This window comes from Carcharodon carcharias, chromosome 28 (assembly GCF_017639515.1).
Source record: "Carcharodon carcharias isolate sCarCar2 chromosome 28, sCarCar2.pri, whole genome shotgun sequence".
NCBI classification, from domain to species: domain Eukaryota; kingdom Metazoa; phylum Chordata; class Chondrichthyes; order Lamniformes; family Lamnidae; genus Carcharodon; species Carcharodon carcharias.
The window spans coordinates 25736132-25754574 of record NC_054494.1 but is presented as its reverse complement, the minus strand read 5'-3'; the positions used below and the strand labels follow the sequence as shown (position 1 = coordinate 25754574).

Here is an 18443-nt window from a genome sequence, read left to right as displayed (position 1 = left end):
TAAGTCATGTATTAATGAAATTCCATGGCAATAATTTTATTAATATTTATTAGAAAATAATGTACTGCATGATGAATACATATGTGCTTTTAATTTAAAAAATGTCTTTATCATCTTTTTGCCCCAGGACATTGCAGTACTGCTGTATAGGACATGGTTTCAATTGTTGCAACAACTTAATTTCTTTATTTTTTTGTTAGGATTTAAATGATGTTGAAACACAGCACCTTCTGCAGTCCCTTTTGCCTGAAATGGCCGAACTGGCTCTCCAATTGCCAACTCTTTGTACCCAGGTAGGTAACAAAACTCAGCGAGGCTTGAAGTTTCATTTCTTGAAGGCTGGGCAAACTTCTATAAACTGAAAGTAATAAGGGGGCCAGGCTGTTGGGCCTGGGTTATATTTTTTGTTAACAAAGCAGCTGAAGATGGTTGTGGTTGTTGGAGATCAATCATCTCAGTTCCAGGACATGACTGCAGGAGTTCCTCAGGCCCAACTATCATCAGCTGCTTCATCAATGACTTTCCTTCCATCATAAGGCCAGAACTCTTCATATACTGAAGCAGTCCATGTCCAAATGTAGCAGGACCTGGACAACATTCAGGGTTGGGCTGACAAGTGGCAAGTAACATTTGCACCGCACAAGTGCCAAGCAATGACCATCTGCAACAAGAGAGAATCTAACCATTGCCCTTTGACATTCAATGGCATTACCATTGTTGAATCCCCCTCTAACAACATCCTGGGGGTTGCCATTGACCAAAAATTGAACTGGATTAGCTGTATAAATACTGTGGCTGCAAGAGCAGGTCAGAGACTAGGAATTCTATGGCAGGAACTCACCTTCTGACTCCCCAAAGCCTGTCCACCATCTACAAGGCACAGGTCAGGAGTGTGATGGAATACCCTCCACTTGCCTGGAGAGTGCAGTTCCAACAACGCTCAAGAAGCTTGACACCATCCAGGACAAAGCAGCCCAATTGATTGGCACCCCATCCACAAATGTTCACTCCCTCCACCACCGACTCACAGTGACAGCAGTGTGTACCATCTACAAGTTGCACTGCAGGAACTCGCCAAGGCTCCTTAGACAATACCTTCCCACTCATGACCAGTACTATCTAGAAGGACAAGAGCAGCAGGCACATGGAAACACCACCACTGTAAGTTCCCCTCCAACCCTCTCACCATCCTGTCACTGGGTCAAAATCCTAGAACTCCCTCCCTAACAAAATCCTGGAACTCCCTCCCTGACAGTACTGTGGGTGTACCTACACCACATGGACTGCAGCAGTTCATGAAGACAGCTCACCACCATCTTCTCAAGGCAATTAGGGATGGGTAATAAATGCTTGCTTAGCCAGTGACACCCACATCCCTTGAAAGAATTAAAAAAAATTGCTGCATTGTCATTTTTAATTAAGAATAGTAAAATTAAAAATAGCAGAGCACACCATGAGACAGCGTGGCTATTGAAAGCGAAAGAAGCTTTTGGGATGGTAAACAATTTTTTTTTTTCAGTTTTTCTCAAAGGTGGGAGTAATCTTCAGGGAGATATTAATTTGGATGGAGGTCTAGGCGATATGTATATCGGGTATAGCACATTTAAACAACAAACCGATCCCAAAGATTGGCACCCGACTCCTGAAACCACTGTTACATTTCAACTGATCAACTCTACTTGGGGTTGAGGCATATTGCTCGAGACAGATGAAAGGGAGCTTTCATCTGCATGAACTGGGAATACTTAGTGCTCACGATGAATGTTTAAAATGGAGTGGACCTTTGCCCAGCATATAATGAGCACTAAAAAAGTCCCACCAAAACGATCTGTTTAACTGATCAGTGATTTATATGAATCATCAGGGAAAATAGTTGACACAGATCATGCAAATATATATACATTTCTGATGTACCAGCAAATGTTTTGCATTCCAGCAACTTAATTTGGCATGGCAATATTGGAGTGTTCTACATCTTGAATGTTATTGAAGTTATTAGTTGCTATCAGTGAATCAGAGAGCTGGGGATTCAAGCACCGCTGCAAACTTGACTGCCATTTCAGTGGGAGAACAGCCATCGTGGAAGCTACTGTCTTTCAGATGAGACATTAAACCAAAGTCCAGCCTGCTTGTTCACTTGGATAGAAAGAGAGCTCATTGTGCTATTCAAAGAAGAACAAAATGTTTTCCTAATGCATGAACAGCATTTTTCTTTCAACCACAGATTCACTGGACATTCACGATTCAGAAATTGGCTGACATGCCTGCCAACATAAATATGACTCAAAAGTAATGCTTTGGCTACAAAGTGCTTTGGAACACCTGAGAATGCGATATAAATGTTTTATAAATTAAAGTATTTCCTCCTTTCTTTAATTAAAATTACTTTTCTATTTATTTGACAAATTAACTGTTTGGTTTCTGTATTCAATTAAATAGATTATAATGCAGGTTACCTTTGTGGTAAAATTGCGTTTCAATTAATGGCAACAGTTAGTCAAGCTAACTGGTTCTATGCTAAATTTAAGTAGAATATAACAACATGGAGCCTCCAAGAATGCTACATAGAACATAATATTAGGTGTAGACATTAAGTTTTAAGTCACATGTTTTTATGCAAAATTATCACATTTTGTAAAGTTGAGCATTACGAATGGAAATAGCAGCATGAAGGAGAATAACACCTTGTCAGAAGAAAAGTACTTTCACAGTATATTTGAGGTGATGCTTAAATCGATTGGTTGTACCATGATAAAAAGTTAAGTAATGTGATAATTACCTAATGATCGCATTGAATCAAGGCAATGATTCAATAGTCATTTCCTTTGTTTGACTAGATTTGATCTGTCCATCTTCTTAAAATTTTCTTTCTGTTTACCTTTCCAAACATTGTTTTTTTAAATCAGCGCTACCAGGTCAGCTAAATGTTTAATTCTGCTAGGATATCCAGACTGACATACTGTGTCAGGAAGATTTGTCCCATGTGAAAAGCTGTATTATTGAACAATTTGAGAGCACTGTTCTGCTTTCTTTGGTGCTGACCTAGAGTGAGCATTGATTTCCTAAACCAGTTTCAGATCAGTATACAGCCACACTTGACTGCTGCTATCTTGGAGAATTGATGTCCACTCAAGATTGTTGACCTTTTCATTTCTGGATGACTATCTGCATTCTTTGAGACCATCAGTTGTAAATCAGTAGCTGCAACTGGCCTGATGCATCTTTTGTCTCTTGAGGGGGGTCTCGACATTGGGGAGCCCAGGTGGGAATGTTGGTTAAAACTGAACCTTGCTCCTAGTGAGATATCTTTCTTTTTCAAGTCATACGTGGGGAAGATAAAAAGAGGAAATACTGAACAGTGCTTTCCTTTATAAAATTGCTTTAAATTAATTTCTCTAAATGCCTTGGGTTGATTGTGGGTTGTCTGTATTGACTTTGTGTGGTTAGCATTTTGTGAGACAATTTTATGGATAAAATTTACATTCAATACGTAAAGTGGTATTTGTCAAATGCATCATTGCCAGCAAGAGGAACAAAAATAAATGTCAATTATTATTGATATAAGAAACAGGAGTAGGTGTAGGAGTACAGGTAGAACTATTCGATAAGCAGTTAGCTACAAAGGGATAGAGACTTGTGTTTATATAGCACCTCATCACATTTCAAACACTTGACAAGAAATGACATGCACCAATGAAATGGTTTTCAACTAATCTGCAACTGAAGCAAGTCAAATAGAAAGGCAAAGCTTTTAAATATAATTTTATTTTTGAAAGCGGTGAACGTTTTGTGCGCAATCCTAGGAATGCAATGATTTTCCACTTTCAGAACTCTGCATCTGGATATCGTAGATTAAGTGCATGGTAAAGCTGGCTCTGCTCTGCTTCAATCATATTTCCCAGTGTCTCAGATTACCAACCGTCTCAGCATGACATTCCATTTCTCTCTCAAGACGTTCTGTTGATCTCACTGAGTCAAGAAGATCCATCATTATCCATTGATGTGCTTTAAACTGCTGTCAAAGAGTGGTGGTCTGGCTCAATGAGGAGTGCAGAAAAACATGCCAGGAGTAGGACCCAGCCTACTTAAAAATGAAGCTACAATAGAGAATTACATGCATGCTAAACTGCATGCAATAGACAGAGCTAAACGATCCCACAACCAATGGGTCAAATCAAGGCTCTGTAGTCCTGCCACATCAGTCATAAATGGTGGTCTATGATTAAATAATTAACCAGAGGGGGAGGCTCCACAGATATCCTCATCCTCAATATGGGGGAGCTCAGCACATCAGTGTAAAAGGGAAGACTGAAGCATTTGCAACCTTTATCAGCCAGAAAAACTGAATGAATAGCCATCCCTGCCTCCTCCTGAGGTCCCCAATATCACGGATGCCAGTCTTCAGCCAATTCAATTCACTTAACATGAAATGGAAAAGTTTGAAAGCACTAGATGCATGAAAGGCTATGGACCCTGACATCATCCCAGTAGTATTAATGAACACTTGTGCTATAGAATTAGCTGCATCCCTTGCCAAGCTGTACAGCTACAGCACTGGCGTTTACCCAACAATGTGGAAAATTGCCCAGTTATGCACTGTCCACAAAAGCAGGACAAATCCAACCTGACCAATTACTGCCCCATCAGTCTACCCTCGATCATAAGCGAAGTGATGGAAGGTGTTATCAACAGTGCTGTCAAGCAACACTTACATAGCAATAACCTGCTCACCAATACTGAGTTAGGGCTCTGCCAGGGCCACTTAGATCCTGACCTCATTATAGCATTGGCCCAAACATGAACAATAGAGCTGAATCCAAGAGGCAAGGTGGAGACGGCATTTGACAGGGTGATTTGACATCAGCAGACCCCTATCACAACTGAAGCCCAATGGGAATCGGGAAGAAAACTCACCTCTGGTTTCAGTAATACATAGTACAAAGGAAGATGGCCACGGTTGTTGGAGGCCAATCACCTCTGTCCCAGGACATCGCTGCAGAAGTTCCTCCAGGTAGTGTCCTAGGCCAAACTATATTCACTAATGACCTTCCTTCCATCATAAAGTGAGAAGTTGAGGTGTTCGCTGATGATTGCATAGTGTTCAGTACCTTTCGAGATCCCTCAGACATTGAAGCTGTCCATGTTTAAATGCAGCAAGGTCTGGTCAACATTCAGTCTTGGGATGATAAGTGGCAAGTAACGTTTGTGCCACCTAAGTACCAGGCAAGCACCATTTCCCCATGACCTTCAAGAACATTGCCGTCGCTGAATCCTATCAACATCTTGGGAGTTACCATTAACCAGAAACTTAACTGGACTAACCATATAAATAGGTTCTCTCGAAGGGTCATGAGGACTCGAAACGTTAACTCTTTTCTTCTCCGCCGATGCTGCCAGACCTGCTGAGCTTTTCCAGGTAATTCTGTTTTTGTTTTGGATTTCCAGCATCCGCAGTTTTTTGTTTTTATAAACATATAAATACTTTGGCTACAAGAGCAGGTCAGAGGCTTGGAATTCTGTGGCATGTAACTCACCACCTGACTCCCAAAGCCTACCTACCATCTACTACTACAAGGTACCAGCCTGGAGTGTGATGGAAAAGCCTCCACTTTCCTGGATGAGTGCAGCTCCAACACACTCAAGAAGCTCGACACCACCCAGGATAAAACAGCCTGCTTGCTTGGCACCCCATCCACCACCAGTACACAATGGCATCAGTGTGTACCACATGCAAGATGCACTGCAGCAAATTACCAAGCCTCCTTGGACATCACATTCCAAGAACAAGAGCAGCAAACACATGGGACGTCATCACCTGCAAGCTCCTCACCAACCTGTACACCATCGTGAAATTAGACCTATATTGCAGGTCCTTCACTGACATTGGGTCAAAAACCTGGAACTCCCTTCCAAACAGCACTCTGGATGTACCTACACCAGACGGATTTCAGCAGTTCAATTAAGCAGCTCAGATGACCTCCTTGAGGGCAGTTAGGGATGAGTAATAAATGCTGGCCTTGTCAGTGATGGTCACATCCCATGGAAGAGTAAAATAAAACTGCGTGGAGCTAAATTTTATGCCCCTGCCATTCACCCCTCACAAAAGGAGATAAAAGCAAAATACTGCAGATGCTGGAAATCAAATAACAGCAGAAAATTCTGGAAAAATTCATCATGTCTGGCAGCATCGATGGAGACAGAAACAGAGTTAACGTTTTGAATCCATATGACCCTTCTTCAAAAACTAGGATATGGATTGCGAAGTGCGATTAACTCACGCCCGTTGATTGCGCTGCACCCAAGTCATCAGCCATGTCTTTGCCCAGTTGCCATCCTTTGGTTTGCTGTGGTGGCCCAAATGCAAAGGACACAGCAAACTGCCTCAGAATGAAGGCACCATGACTGGTTCGAGGATACTAGGTATTGGCCTGCATTATTTGGTGTGTGTCGTCGCACACTAGCCAGACATTGAGGGAGTCGAATGTATTTCTGTTTCAGTATAGGCAGAGCAGACATGCAGCCCCCACAAAGCGATGTACATGCAATTATTGGGGCCTTGCACCATGGTGAAGCCTGTAATCCTAAAGAAGTCACATGCATGCTTCACCTCTTCTCTCAGGAAAGAGGCAATAAAACGTAGTTAGCTCTCATCCAATAGAGAACCTCAGGGATCTCCCTTGCTCAACAGTGGACGGCAAGATGTTGCAAATATCTCCAGCTACAGCCTGCAAGGAGCCAGGTGCATAAAAGTTAATTGCCATAGTCATCTTCACAGCCATTGGCAATGCTGTCCATGCCCTGCTGTGAGGTTGCATTTATGATTGTAACAGGTGGCAGATTTTACTTTGGACGTCTTTACTGAAGCTCGGATGTCTCACGCTTTGTTCTGTTACCTAATGCTCACACCGATATGATGTCTGATGTGATTCGCCCTACAAGTGTGCATGCATGCCACTGTTGCTATTTTGGAACACTCTGGGTACTTTAATTGCACATAAAATGGGCGTAAACAATCCCTGTTTCTCACCCCATAAGTTTTTGAAATGGAGTCATGCCAGGTTAGCTTTCATCATTTTGGTGGCCAGTTTATTCATTAAGGGCTGTTTTTATTCAGCATGATTGTGAAGCTGTTTCTGAGATAAGTGGCAGAATCCAGATTTGAGGCACCAGGAGCCGCTGCAGTGGTTTCTTCATGCTTGTGCAGTTTAATAAGACAGAAAATTGAATGACTAAATGTGGATTAGTAAAGATGCTGCTAATTATTCAGACCTGATTGGAATCTGTTGGTGATGGCCAAGGACATTATGTGGACATTAATGAGTTGTTTCAAATACAAAGTTTATAAGATTGTTATGTCTTAGGACTGTCTTTTTAATTTAAGGTGAATTGGAGAAATGAAGGGCACCATGTGACCTGTTCTGAACTCCATCCCAGAACAAGCACAATCATTTCTGACTTCAGCTTATTCCAGACTCCTTGTGGCTTTGCTCTTTAACAGTTTTCAAATAGATTCAACCTTGGCAAGCAAAATGGTCCAATGTTAGGATGTCCTCACCTGAGAACCACGCCTGAGCTTCACACAATGGGGCTTACTGCACCATGGTTTAGTATAAGAATTTTTGGTGTTCTTTTCCCCCTTCTTGGGAAGTCTGTATCTAACTAGTAGCTGTGCTTAGTTGGTGGGAATTCATGTTTCTTGGTCGGAAGATTGCGGGTTGAACTATATACCAGAGTTAATGAGCCCGTATCCAGGCTGACACTCCAATGCAGTATTGAAGAGAGTGTTGCAGATTACATTGATTTTCAGATAACCTTCACATCATTTGCTTCCTTCGTAAAGATCTGCGAAGACCTCATTTAGTAATTTGTCATGATCTTTGCCTCTACATGAGATTTCCCTTTGGGTCCTTAATAGGCTCAACTTTTTCCTTACCTAACTGCTGGCATTATTTATGTTTATGTCTTAGGGTTCAATTTAATGTTGCCTCCTAATCTTTTCTCATAACCTCTTTTTGCTTCCCTATTAACTTTTTTCATTCCCTCCTGTACTACTTGGAGATGAAGGGAAGTTTACATAGGTTTGGATATTGCCAGCACCCACAAGATAATGTAGGAACTTTCAGGCTAATAACTATTAACTAGGGCTCATTCAATAGACCATTAATTTTATTGTGGAAATGTATGAGAAAATCATTTGTTTGCCTGAGTCCTGGTAATCCTAAAATCTTTCTCTGTTTCTCCCACCACCATTAGTTGAATTTTAATCAGGTGTGTGTATGAAATGTTGGTGCTCTACATCTAACCAGCTTTCTGACTGAGATCATTGACTTTTAATATTTCTGATGGATTAATGTGACTTATTGTTTAATAGAATTGAAAACATCAAGTATTTCTATTAGAATAAATATTGTTTGTCACAGGCTTACTGTGATAAATATTACCAAGTTTTTAGTTGGCAACATAAGCTATATTTATATAAAGTACATATATTTAGAGTAATTCATGAGCAGTCATCTGATCCATTCTGCGGCATGAAAATAACTTACTTTGAAATTAGTTAAGCATCCTCAAAGGATATAAATACAAGTTCAATTAATTGTAATTAGTATTTGCTCTTGAATTCAGTTCGATTTTTACATTCAACCTATCAACCTGACATTTGTGTGCTTGCAATATTATTAGCTGTAGTTGATGACAATCTTATGAGGCCAGAAGTAGTTTTTTAAAGTTTGAAGCTAATGAAAGAAGGCACAATGCAAAACTAATGATGTAAGTAGATATAAAAGTATGAAAAGAAAATCGCAAGTATACCAATCTGATCTAAGTTATTTTAAAATTGCAAGTATAACATTCATAACGCACTGATAGCTATTTATATTTGGAACCTGAAGCATCCTAGCTCCATCCCAGTTTGGAACAGTTTAAGTAAATGTGTAATCATGTGTTCACTATGAAAATATCAGCAGCTGGGAAACCAAATCTGGAAATTGATCAACAGTTTGATTCCAACTGATTCTGAAAGAAGTCTGCCAGAATCCAAAGCAATTCACAGTTGGATATTCACGGAACAAGAAGCTGGAAACAAAAGCACATGGGAAAGTTTGGGTGCTTCAGTTTTAAATTACTAATGAAACCATGAGATGATAACACCCTTATTCCAAAACTTTTCTTCCACATCATGTTGAACTGTATTTGTGGAATTTGTTTTCTGTTTTCGTGTCACAAAATATTTCATGTTTTTGAGCATTTGTAGCAACAACTCTTTTACTTAAACCATCAAAGGTGAAGGTTTTGACTTATTGATTTCTACAGCATGTGCAAAAATTGTAATTTTGCAATAAGTAAATTTGTATGGTCAAAAAAACAGGCACGTTTTGTGAGATTTCTACTGTGGAAGGCTTGCCATTTATACAAGCGTTGGGTGAATGGGATATATTCATACCATAATTTTATTGAATTTTGCGCCCAGGAGCTGATCGTTGATCGAAAAGAATGTCTGTCTCAGCAAAGCAGCATGCTTTGCGTGCTGTCATCCTCGCAGTTTCTCTGAGGGTGGTTGCTCATTGTCGGCGAAACAATCCCTGTTCATTTGAAACTACCAAAGTGCATGCCACATGGGCAGGAAATATTCTCAAGCCCAATTTCAAAGTAAAAAGATAGTCTATTACGTAAATTACAATCCCTTCCCTGTAGGCTCTGTCATCGAACTAAACCCCCAAAAGCAGTACAAAACAGAAAATCCAGAGCATTGCGATAAAAAAGCTAATTATTTGTAAAAGTAAAAGCAAAATAGCTTTGGATTGTGGTTGTAAATCTGCTTCTGTGAAAACAAAATGCCAAGTGACCTTTTTTTTCTTTAAATAAACTTCCCCTTCTCTCCCATCCCCTTTTAAGACATTCCTTAAAAGCTAGCTTCACTTTATCTATGGTTCAGTGTCCAATTTTGTTTGGTATGACTTTTGTAAAGTACTTTCGGATGTTTTATTATGTTAAAGGTGCTATATAAAAGCAAGTTGTTGTTGATGTGGACTACATAGAGAGAAAGGCTAGGATGCCAATGGACATTATGTAATTTGCTGCCCTCTAGATGAGATTCTAGACCAAAGAGGTGCTCAAAATCATGAGGGGTGTAGACAGAGAAACTGTTCCTAGTGGCAGAAGGGTCAAGAACCAGAGGGCACCAAATTAAGGTGAATGGCAAAATAAGCAGAGGTGACATGAGGAAAGATCTTTTTATGCAGCGAGTACTGAGGATCTGTAATGCATTGCTTGAGAGTGTGGTGGAGGTAGATTCAACCATAGCTTTTAAAAGGATATTGGATGATTATCTAAAATGAGAAAATTTAGAGCTGCAGGGAAAAGGTGGAGGAGTGGGACTGAATTGTTCTTGCAGAGAGCTGGCACAAACATGTTTGACCAAATGGTCTCCTTCTATGCTGTAACCATTCCATGATTCTATGATTCGAAATCAAAACTTATAACTTCTAGTTAATCTCATAGTTAAAGCTCCACTTCAAAATATAGAAATGGGAACTAAAATTCTGCTTGAAAAATAATATTTCAGTTTTACCTATATAAGGTAAGAAGTCCATACAAAACTCAGTGCAAATGCACAGCCCAGCATTGGAACGCAAAATCTATCTGGATAAAAATTAACTAAGGGCATAATTATAATTTAAAGCATTTTTAAATACAGTGGGTCAGTGCAAATTAAGAACAAGAAGAAACACCTCCTCCCTTATTCCAGACAAAAGTATCCAGGTTCTATTGTGTCCCTTGTACAAAATATTGGGCAGGAGCCAATCTATTTTTTCCTTGAGGTTGTTTTGAGACTGTTTAAGACATTGAGAATCGGTAATACCTTGAATAATAACATTTTCCGATCAATTGAGATAAACAAGACTACTGTCACGAGGCTGCTTGTAGAGCGTAGCAGTGGTCCTAAATTGCTATATATACTATAATTTGGTAAATGTAATTTTGCTTCTTTGTTTGCTAAACTAATTACCTTTGTCTTGCCTCCTTCCATGCCAGCCGATACCGCTGCTAAAAGTGAAGATGAATCACTCCATCACAATGTCACAAGAACAAATAGCATGCCTTCTGGCCAATGCCTTCTTTTGCACATTTCCTCGACGCAATAACAAAATAAAACCCGAATACTCTAACTTTCCGGACATAAACTTTAAGAAGTAAGTACAAAAATTCCTCTACCGCAGTAATTCTTTAATTGCGCACCACATAGGTTTTACAGTGCCATTTCTCAAAGTGCGAGTCAACATTACTTTAAGTTGTTGGGTGTTTTCTGTTAAAATTTTGCATTTATGGTGAACTGTGCTTCAGTAATTTTTGAAACTGCCTTACTAATTGTTTAGTGTGTGAAGTTACAGTATTCCATTTTATAGCACTCAGCATGGTCAGGTAGCTAATGAAATGTCATCGACCTGAAGCATTAGCTCTGCTTCTTTCTCCACAGGTGCTGCCTGACCTGAGCAATTTGTTTTTATTTCATATTACTAACATTCGCAGTATTTTGTTTTGTATGTTACCTTGGAGAACTGCCACTTGAAAGTCATATGCTTCACTAGAGCAAGGGAGGCATGCTTGGGTTGTAGTAGCCAACTATTTCACTGTAGTTATCCAACTGCTTGGTCCTGTGGTTGGATAAAAGAAAGTACCTGTGACTATCTGGAAAATGATCTTGGACTCATTATCTTTGCTTAAGAAATTGTGTAGTGGGGAAACAGAACGGGGACAGGAAAAGAAAGAATGGCTGACAAGGGAAAGTTTATTGCTGAAATCGAGTATAAATAGCATATGTTCAAAGCACATGGAGCAGGCAGGGTTTTTGGTGATTATTTGATTTTATTGAACTGTTGTGGAATATTACATAATCCAATATGCTGGTTTGGGTATATACTCATTAAGTTTTATGATAAATTTGGAGGTGACCAGTGCTCTGTTGGCTAGGCGGCCTTACTGTGCTATCGACAAACAATTGTATATGCTGGATTGCTAATATGCACATTAGGATAGAAATGGATTTTTTTTACATGGCTTGAACATGATGGGATGATTGGAGGGGTAGATCACGTTTGGGGATTATTTGGTTTTTGTGTAGTAGGTCAATTCTGTTATCCAGTTAACGTTTCTGTAATGTTATTTTGGAATAAATAGTTTGAATGTTGAAGATCTTCAGGGGTTAGCTTACTTTTGTAACTTATCTATATTCGAGTATGATTTATGTGAGAGGTTGTAGATTTTTCAAAAATTTTGAGTACAATACGTAAGCTTTGTTATAAATATGTAGTCCATCTTACATTGTTCCCATTATGCTGTGGGAGTGTGCAGTAGCCTGAAAGTTGTTGCGTAAACCTTGTTCTCTGAGAAACAAAATAGTTAAAGGGACTGCACACACACAAGTTAAATTTTAAAAGGAGTATTGCTTATATGTGAAAGGTGCATATTGTGCACCTGACTAGCTTAGCTTATGAAATGACAACCAATCATAACTAATCCGTTTGTAAATAAGTTTTTTTTAATTCCACTCATTTCAATACATAGGTGTTAAAGCAATTAGTCCTTGATTGACCTCAGAGTGTGCCTACTCTCAGAGTTCCCTCATAAGGAGTCATTGTTCCTCATTTTCCTGTGTTGAGCATGCTTGGGGGCTGGGGAGGAGGATTGGGAAAATAGAAGGGAACTGTGTTGGGGCATCTCCTCAACACATTCCTGCTGCTGGGGAACTTCCTTGTGGACTGAGAATAGGATTAGCTGCCTGATCCATGGAGACGGGCAGCTAATTAACATGGTTAGGCCCAAATTTGGGGTGATTTTGTAGCCTTGCAAGCATTTTGTGGTGGGTTTGTCCCTCCACTCCGAGATACCCAACAGCTTTCATCCTCATAATTTTTGCCTTGTATCAACACTTCCAAGTTGAGATACCTTTGCAGTCTCTGACCTGTATCAGCAGCACCCACCTCTTCTGATGGGGCTGTCAAGGCTCCGGAACTGCTGGTCCTCTGACTGGGCCTGCAGCCTCGGGAGCCCACCCACTGCCCTTAAGAGGATGGTGACTTCAGAGGCAACCAGTTAGGAGGCCACCTGCCTAAAGATTGCACTGCTGGCAAGTGCAGGCTCAGGTCCCCAAGTCCATGGTAAAATCCAGCTAATTGATTTGGTGGAAGACAAGATTTCCCTTCTGACCCACCCAGACCTTGTAGCTTAATATCACTTGCCAAATTAAGCACTCTTCACCTGAGCTATCAACCACATTCTTCCTTTAAGGCTATTAAGCATATGTTGTTAAGACCTAGATATCTGACAGGATTTAGGTCTACTGTAGCTATCATCTCTGGTATAATGCCAATTTCTCCCTTAAATGGTCTGATGCCAACTTTTTTGACGTTTGACTTGCACTGCACTCCGTCCACCTGTTTAGTCAGAAACCTAGATGCAACAGTGAAAGTCCTTGTGATTGGGGCTGGAATTCCATATCTTCTGCATGTGTACTTAACTGTTTACCTTCAGAAGAGTGGGCTCTGGGTGAGGCAATATTTGGTTTGAATTGTAAGATACTTTTATTTCAGAGTAGATAGAAAAACACAGAACAATGAGATTGATTAGAGTCTCTTGATGCAGTCTGTATTGTTAGAAAAATAAAGAACATGTAAGTGCTAGTTCAACATAAAAGGACAATCTCTGTATCCTGCCCAACCATCATGACAGCAACTCATTGCTTTTTCAACTTTTTGCTGCCTGATGGCTTTTGTTGCCTCTGTTCTGATTCTTTCAAAGGCATCGCGACAATAAAAGAGGATTCTAACATCAAGGTACAAAATGTCTTTCTGAATAACCAAACATGGCTTATGAATTGTCTATTGTTATAGGGCTCGGAGAGAAACAACTTCCCATTTTACATTATAGTTAATATTTAACTGCACCAAATGCACAACTATCTACAGGGCTGTGTGGAGAAGCCATCTCTTTCAGGAAAGCATCTTGTTTTTTTAATAAAACACATTTTAAAATTTCTTATTTCCAAGCCTTTTCTGGAAAAGAAAATGGCCAAATCAAGACATATTCCCTGATTAATGTGTTATGTGCTACATGTGCTTGCTATATTTCCATAATTATGAAACAGTTTACCTTCTAAATGGCAGTACAGAATGCCACAAGAGATCCACTGATGCTGTTCCTGAACACCTTCAAATGTTTGAAATATTTTTGAACAATTAAACCTATCGATATTTCTTTTTACAATGCATGTTTCTCAATATGCTCTCAGGTGTATTACAGTTTTCTGTCCATATTGTTGAGCTAAGCAACCTTAACTCAAAGTTTAAATAATTTGAGCCATAGGATCGAAAATGAGAGCTCAGAAGAAAGCCATCCAGCGAAGCTGTCTTCTGCTGCAACCAGCCCTTCAATTGGAGCTCTCCATTCCAATCTGATTACAAATATAAAAAGTGACCATAGTTGTGAATATAACAGTATCCATAGTAAGACAAGCAGCTACACAATGCTTAGCACCAGATCCAAACATACATACAGTGAAGCACGCTGATGGAAAATATCCTGTTTATCTACCCATTTATTTTCCCTGTTGACTTACATGTTAACTTGTGAATCTTCAGTACATCTGAATTTCTTGGGTGAAGAAGTAAGAAGTTTGTTAGTGCACTGCATGACCTAACCACTGTGCCTAAGAAACAATAGTGACTGGGCTTCGAAAACAGTTAGTTGGATATGAAGTGCTTAGAAAATAACCTGATGGGTGTGATAAGGTGCTATACAAATGTCAATTCTTTTTTGCACTAAGAGTGAAAATAATTCCATAAATATTCTAGAAACTTATGACACACCTCTTCCTACAAGTACACCAGATATGACCAATCTGATGAATTATGGGTTGTTAGATTTAAAAAGTTAATTTATTAGACGATTATACAATTATAAAAAATCAAAGTGTACATATTGTAAGATTTCAAAACTGATCACAGGGTTAATAATTTTTGAGACACTTCCTAAAAGCTTTTTGGAGCAAAAAGTGGAAATTGCAGAAGTTGACAGTCATAATGTGCTACGCTTTATTTAAAATCAGTTTAAACATGCAGACTTTCTTTTCAAGGCACATAAGCAGCAAAAATATCAAGCCTATGGTATTGGAGTGCAGTAAGTAGAAGCATTGTAACCATTAATGTTGAACATTAGAATGTCGAACCTTAGAATGTCAAACTTTTTGTGCTGTTCAGAAAATATGTGATTAGTTGTTTTTGGCTGCAGCATCTGTTACAGTACATTTCATGATATAACCATGTTGTATTGCAGCACACTTAACCCCTTTTAAAAACACTCATAATTTTTAATATTACTTAAATTCCTGATGGAATAGCATTGATACTAAAGTCAAGTTGTAAAGGGAAATACTTGCAAATCTGTGTTTAAGTATATTTTGTGTATGAATAGTTTGTAATATTAAGAAAAGATGTCTTTGTGGTGTTCCAGAAGAGGCAAATAAAGTTCTCTTATGAATGAGGAACAAAGGAATAAGCATGAGTATTCCATTCATAAGACATTTCCGCTCATGGTTGCCTAAAAAAGGTAATTAAACATGTTATGTTCAGAATGACTTTCAATTTGATTTAGTATTATAAAGTGATTATAAAAGACGCATTATGGTAAACAACATAAATTATGGCAGTAATGAGCATCATCTGGTGATTCTTAAGAGTAAATTATCCAATTCAATTAATCTAACATAGTTAGAGGACAGCAGAGTAATGTCTTAATATAATTCTTGTTGAAGGCACACCAAAGTATTCAAAAACCGTTTCCTTAGCTTCCTGTCTTTCATATACAGATGCTCCCTGTCTTTTCATAAATAGATGGGCTGTAGTCACTGAACCAACCTGTCGTTAAGGGTGCATTTATTCTGCAACTACCAGTATGAGACTGGCAGTATAAGTTTTAGCCAGACATATAATTTCTACTACAACAAAAACAGAATTACCTGGAAAAACTCAGCAGGTCTGGCAGCATCGGCGGAGAAGAAAAGAGTTGACGTTTCAAGTCCTCATGACCCTTCGACAGAACTGTCTCCAAGTTCTGTCGAAGGGTCATGAGGACTCGAAACGTCAACTCTTTTCTTCTCCGCCGATGCTGCCAGACCTGCTGAGTTTTTCCAGGTAATTCTGTTTTTGTTTTGGATTTCCAGCATCCGCAGTTTTTTTGTTTTTATCTCTGTATATAATTTCTACTGCCTAGCTTCAGCTGCAATGCTCCAGCCCAAGAAAGCGCTCATATGTATTTAGACACAGGTGCAGAGCTTCCCTGCTAGCAATTAGAATTTTAACTGAGAGCATGACACTTGCTAAATGTTAAACTCAATTATTGGTAAGTTGCAGATTCACCATGTGCCAAGACTTTTGCAAAGAAAACTAGTGCTTTTTGTAGTGTGTCATGAGACATTGAAAATTGAAAAAATTATATGCTTTAACAATATACTGGTTTTACTCTTTTGTGTAGGTATTGGATGGGCATCAATTCATCCCTAAAAGGTGTTGAGCAGCATGATTTACTATATGTTAGTATTAATCTTGTAACTTTTTTTTGTTTGGCTTCAGTTTGCATTTGGAAAAATGTTGGGGTTCAGGGCCTCGAAAATGGGGATCAAGCTGCACACTCTTAAAATTAATCAACAAAATGAACTCCATTACATTAATTGAAATTTTATAATTCACATTCCACATTTATCAAATAAGTGATCACAGCTTTAAGTACTGATAGCGCCTATAATAGATCATATAATGATCACATTTCAGAATCGCAACAGATTTCCTGATATCCATACTGTCTTAACTGCTCTAAGGTGAATAACTTTGCTGTGGCTATCTGAAAGAGACATTTTCAGACAATTGTTTTTTTTTAAAGTACAGGAGCTTGTTTTCATATGCCACTTTTAATATAGAAAAAATGTCAAGCTATTTACTGTAATCTGGAGCTATGGATAGTGATGGTAAGAGGGTCCAACATTTTTTCCATCACATGGCTGACAAGGAATCTCTCCGATTTTTACCGCCTCTTGCCATTGGCATGTGTTGGAAAGATTTGCCGGTTGATACTCAGCCTATTTGGCCATGTTATGAACACACCTTCCTTGACCATCAAGTCCTGGGGTGGCATTCCGACCTGGAGCTTCTGGCTCAAAGGTAGGTACTGTGCCACAAGACCTCCACACAAAGGCATTAAAAAAAGAAAAACGCAGAGCCAAATAAACAGATTAAGAGAGATGATTCAAAGTTTAGTGAAAGAGATGGGTTTCAATGAGGATCTTAAAGGAGGGATGATGTAGAGGCAGAGGAACTTAGAATTCCAGATCATAGGGTCTGAGCGATTGAGGACATGACTGCCAATGATGAGCCATTGTTTTAAGGCAGGCATTTTGAATGTAATTTTTGTTTAATAAATCTGCATCAGGATTTGGTTCAAAATTAATGCTAATTGATAAGTTGTAAAAATGTATACCTGAATACAATTTCCATTTGCCTCAGCAAAAAAAAATATAAAGGAGCTACTGTTAGGATCTCATGAGAATGTTAGTATGAGGCAATGAATCAGCACATTCTGGTACTTGTGATTTTGGTAGATTAGTTTTATTTTGAGAAATAAATTTCATTATGATGTCTCAATTTTATTTGTATATGACATCATATTGTAAAAGTGTAACTGGAACATAAGACATTAGAAGCAGGAGTAGGCCATTCAGCCCTTCGAGCCTGCTCCACCATTCAATAATATCATGGCTGATCTGGTTGTGGTCTCAACTGCACTTTGCAGTAAGCCTTTGACTCCCTTGTCTATCAAAAATCTGTCTCACTCTGCCTTGAATAAATTCAATGATCCAGCCTCCACAGCTTTCTGGGGAAGAGAATTCCACAGAATAACCACCCACTGAAAGAAAAAAAATTCTCCTTATCTCCATTCTAACCAGTAGACCTCTTATTCTTAAACTGTGTCCCCTGGTTTTAGCTTCTCCCATAAGTAGAAGCATCCTCCTGTTATCTACTCTATCAGATGCCCTCAGAATATTATATGCTTAAATAAGATCCCCCCTCATTCTTCCAAACTCCAATGGGTACAGCCAACTTTTCTTCATAAGATAAGACCCTCATCCCAGGAATGAGTCAAGTGAATCTTCTCTGTACTGCTAATGCAATTATACTTTTTCAAACAAGGAGACTCAAACTGTACACAGTATTACAGATGTGGTCTCACCAAGATCCTGTACAGCTGCAGTAAAACTTCTCTATATTTTTATATTCCCCTTGCAATAAATGCCAACATTCCATTTGCCTTCCTAACTACTTGCTGTACCTGCATACTAACTTATTGCGATTCATGTACCAGGATAGCCTGATCCCTCTGTACCATCGACTTCTGCA

At 39.0% G+C, this 18443-nt stretch overlaps 1 protein-coding gene across 8 annotated transcripts in view; it reads left to right on the top strand.

Moving 5' to 3' along the window:
- The window catches only part of parga (poly (ADP-ribose) glycohydrolase a), a 184984-nt gene that overhangs the window by 76860 nt on the left and 89681 nt on the right, over positions 1-18443 (top strand). For all 8 annotated transcript variants that reach the window (XM_041176258.1, XM_041176254.1, XM_041176255.1 and 5 more), the window contains 2 exons: positions 201-293; positions 11035-11192. In XM_041176258.1, coding sequence (XP_041032192.1) covers positions 201-293; positions 11035-11192 — 251 coding nt within the window. The remainder of the gene's footprint in view (positions 1-200; positions 294-11034; positions 11193-18443) is intronic.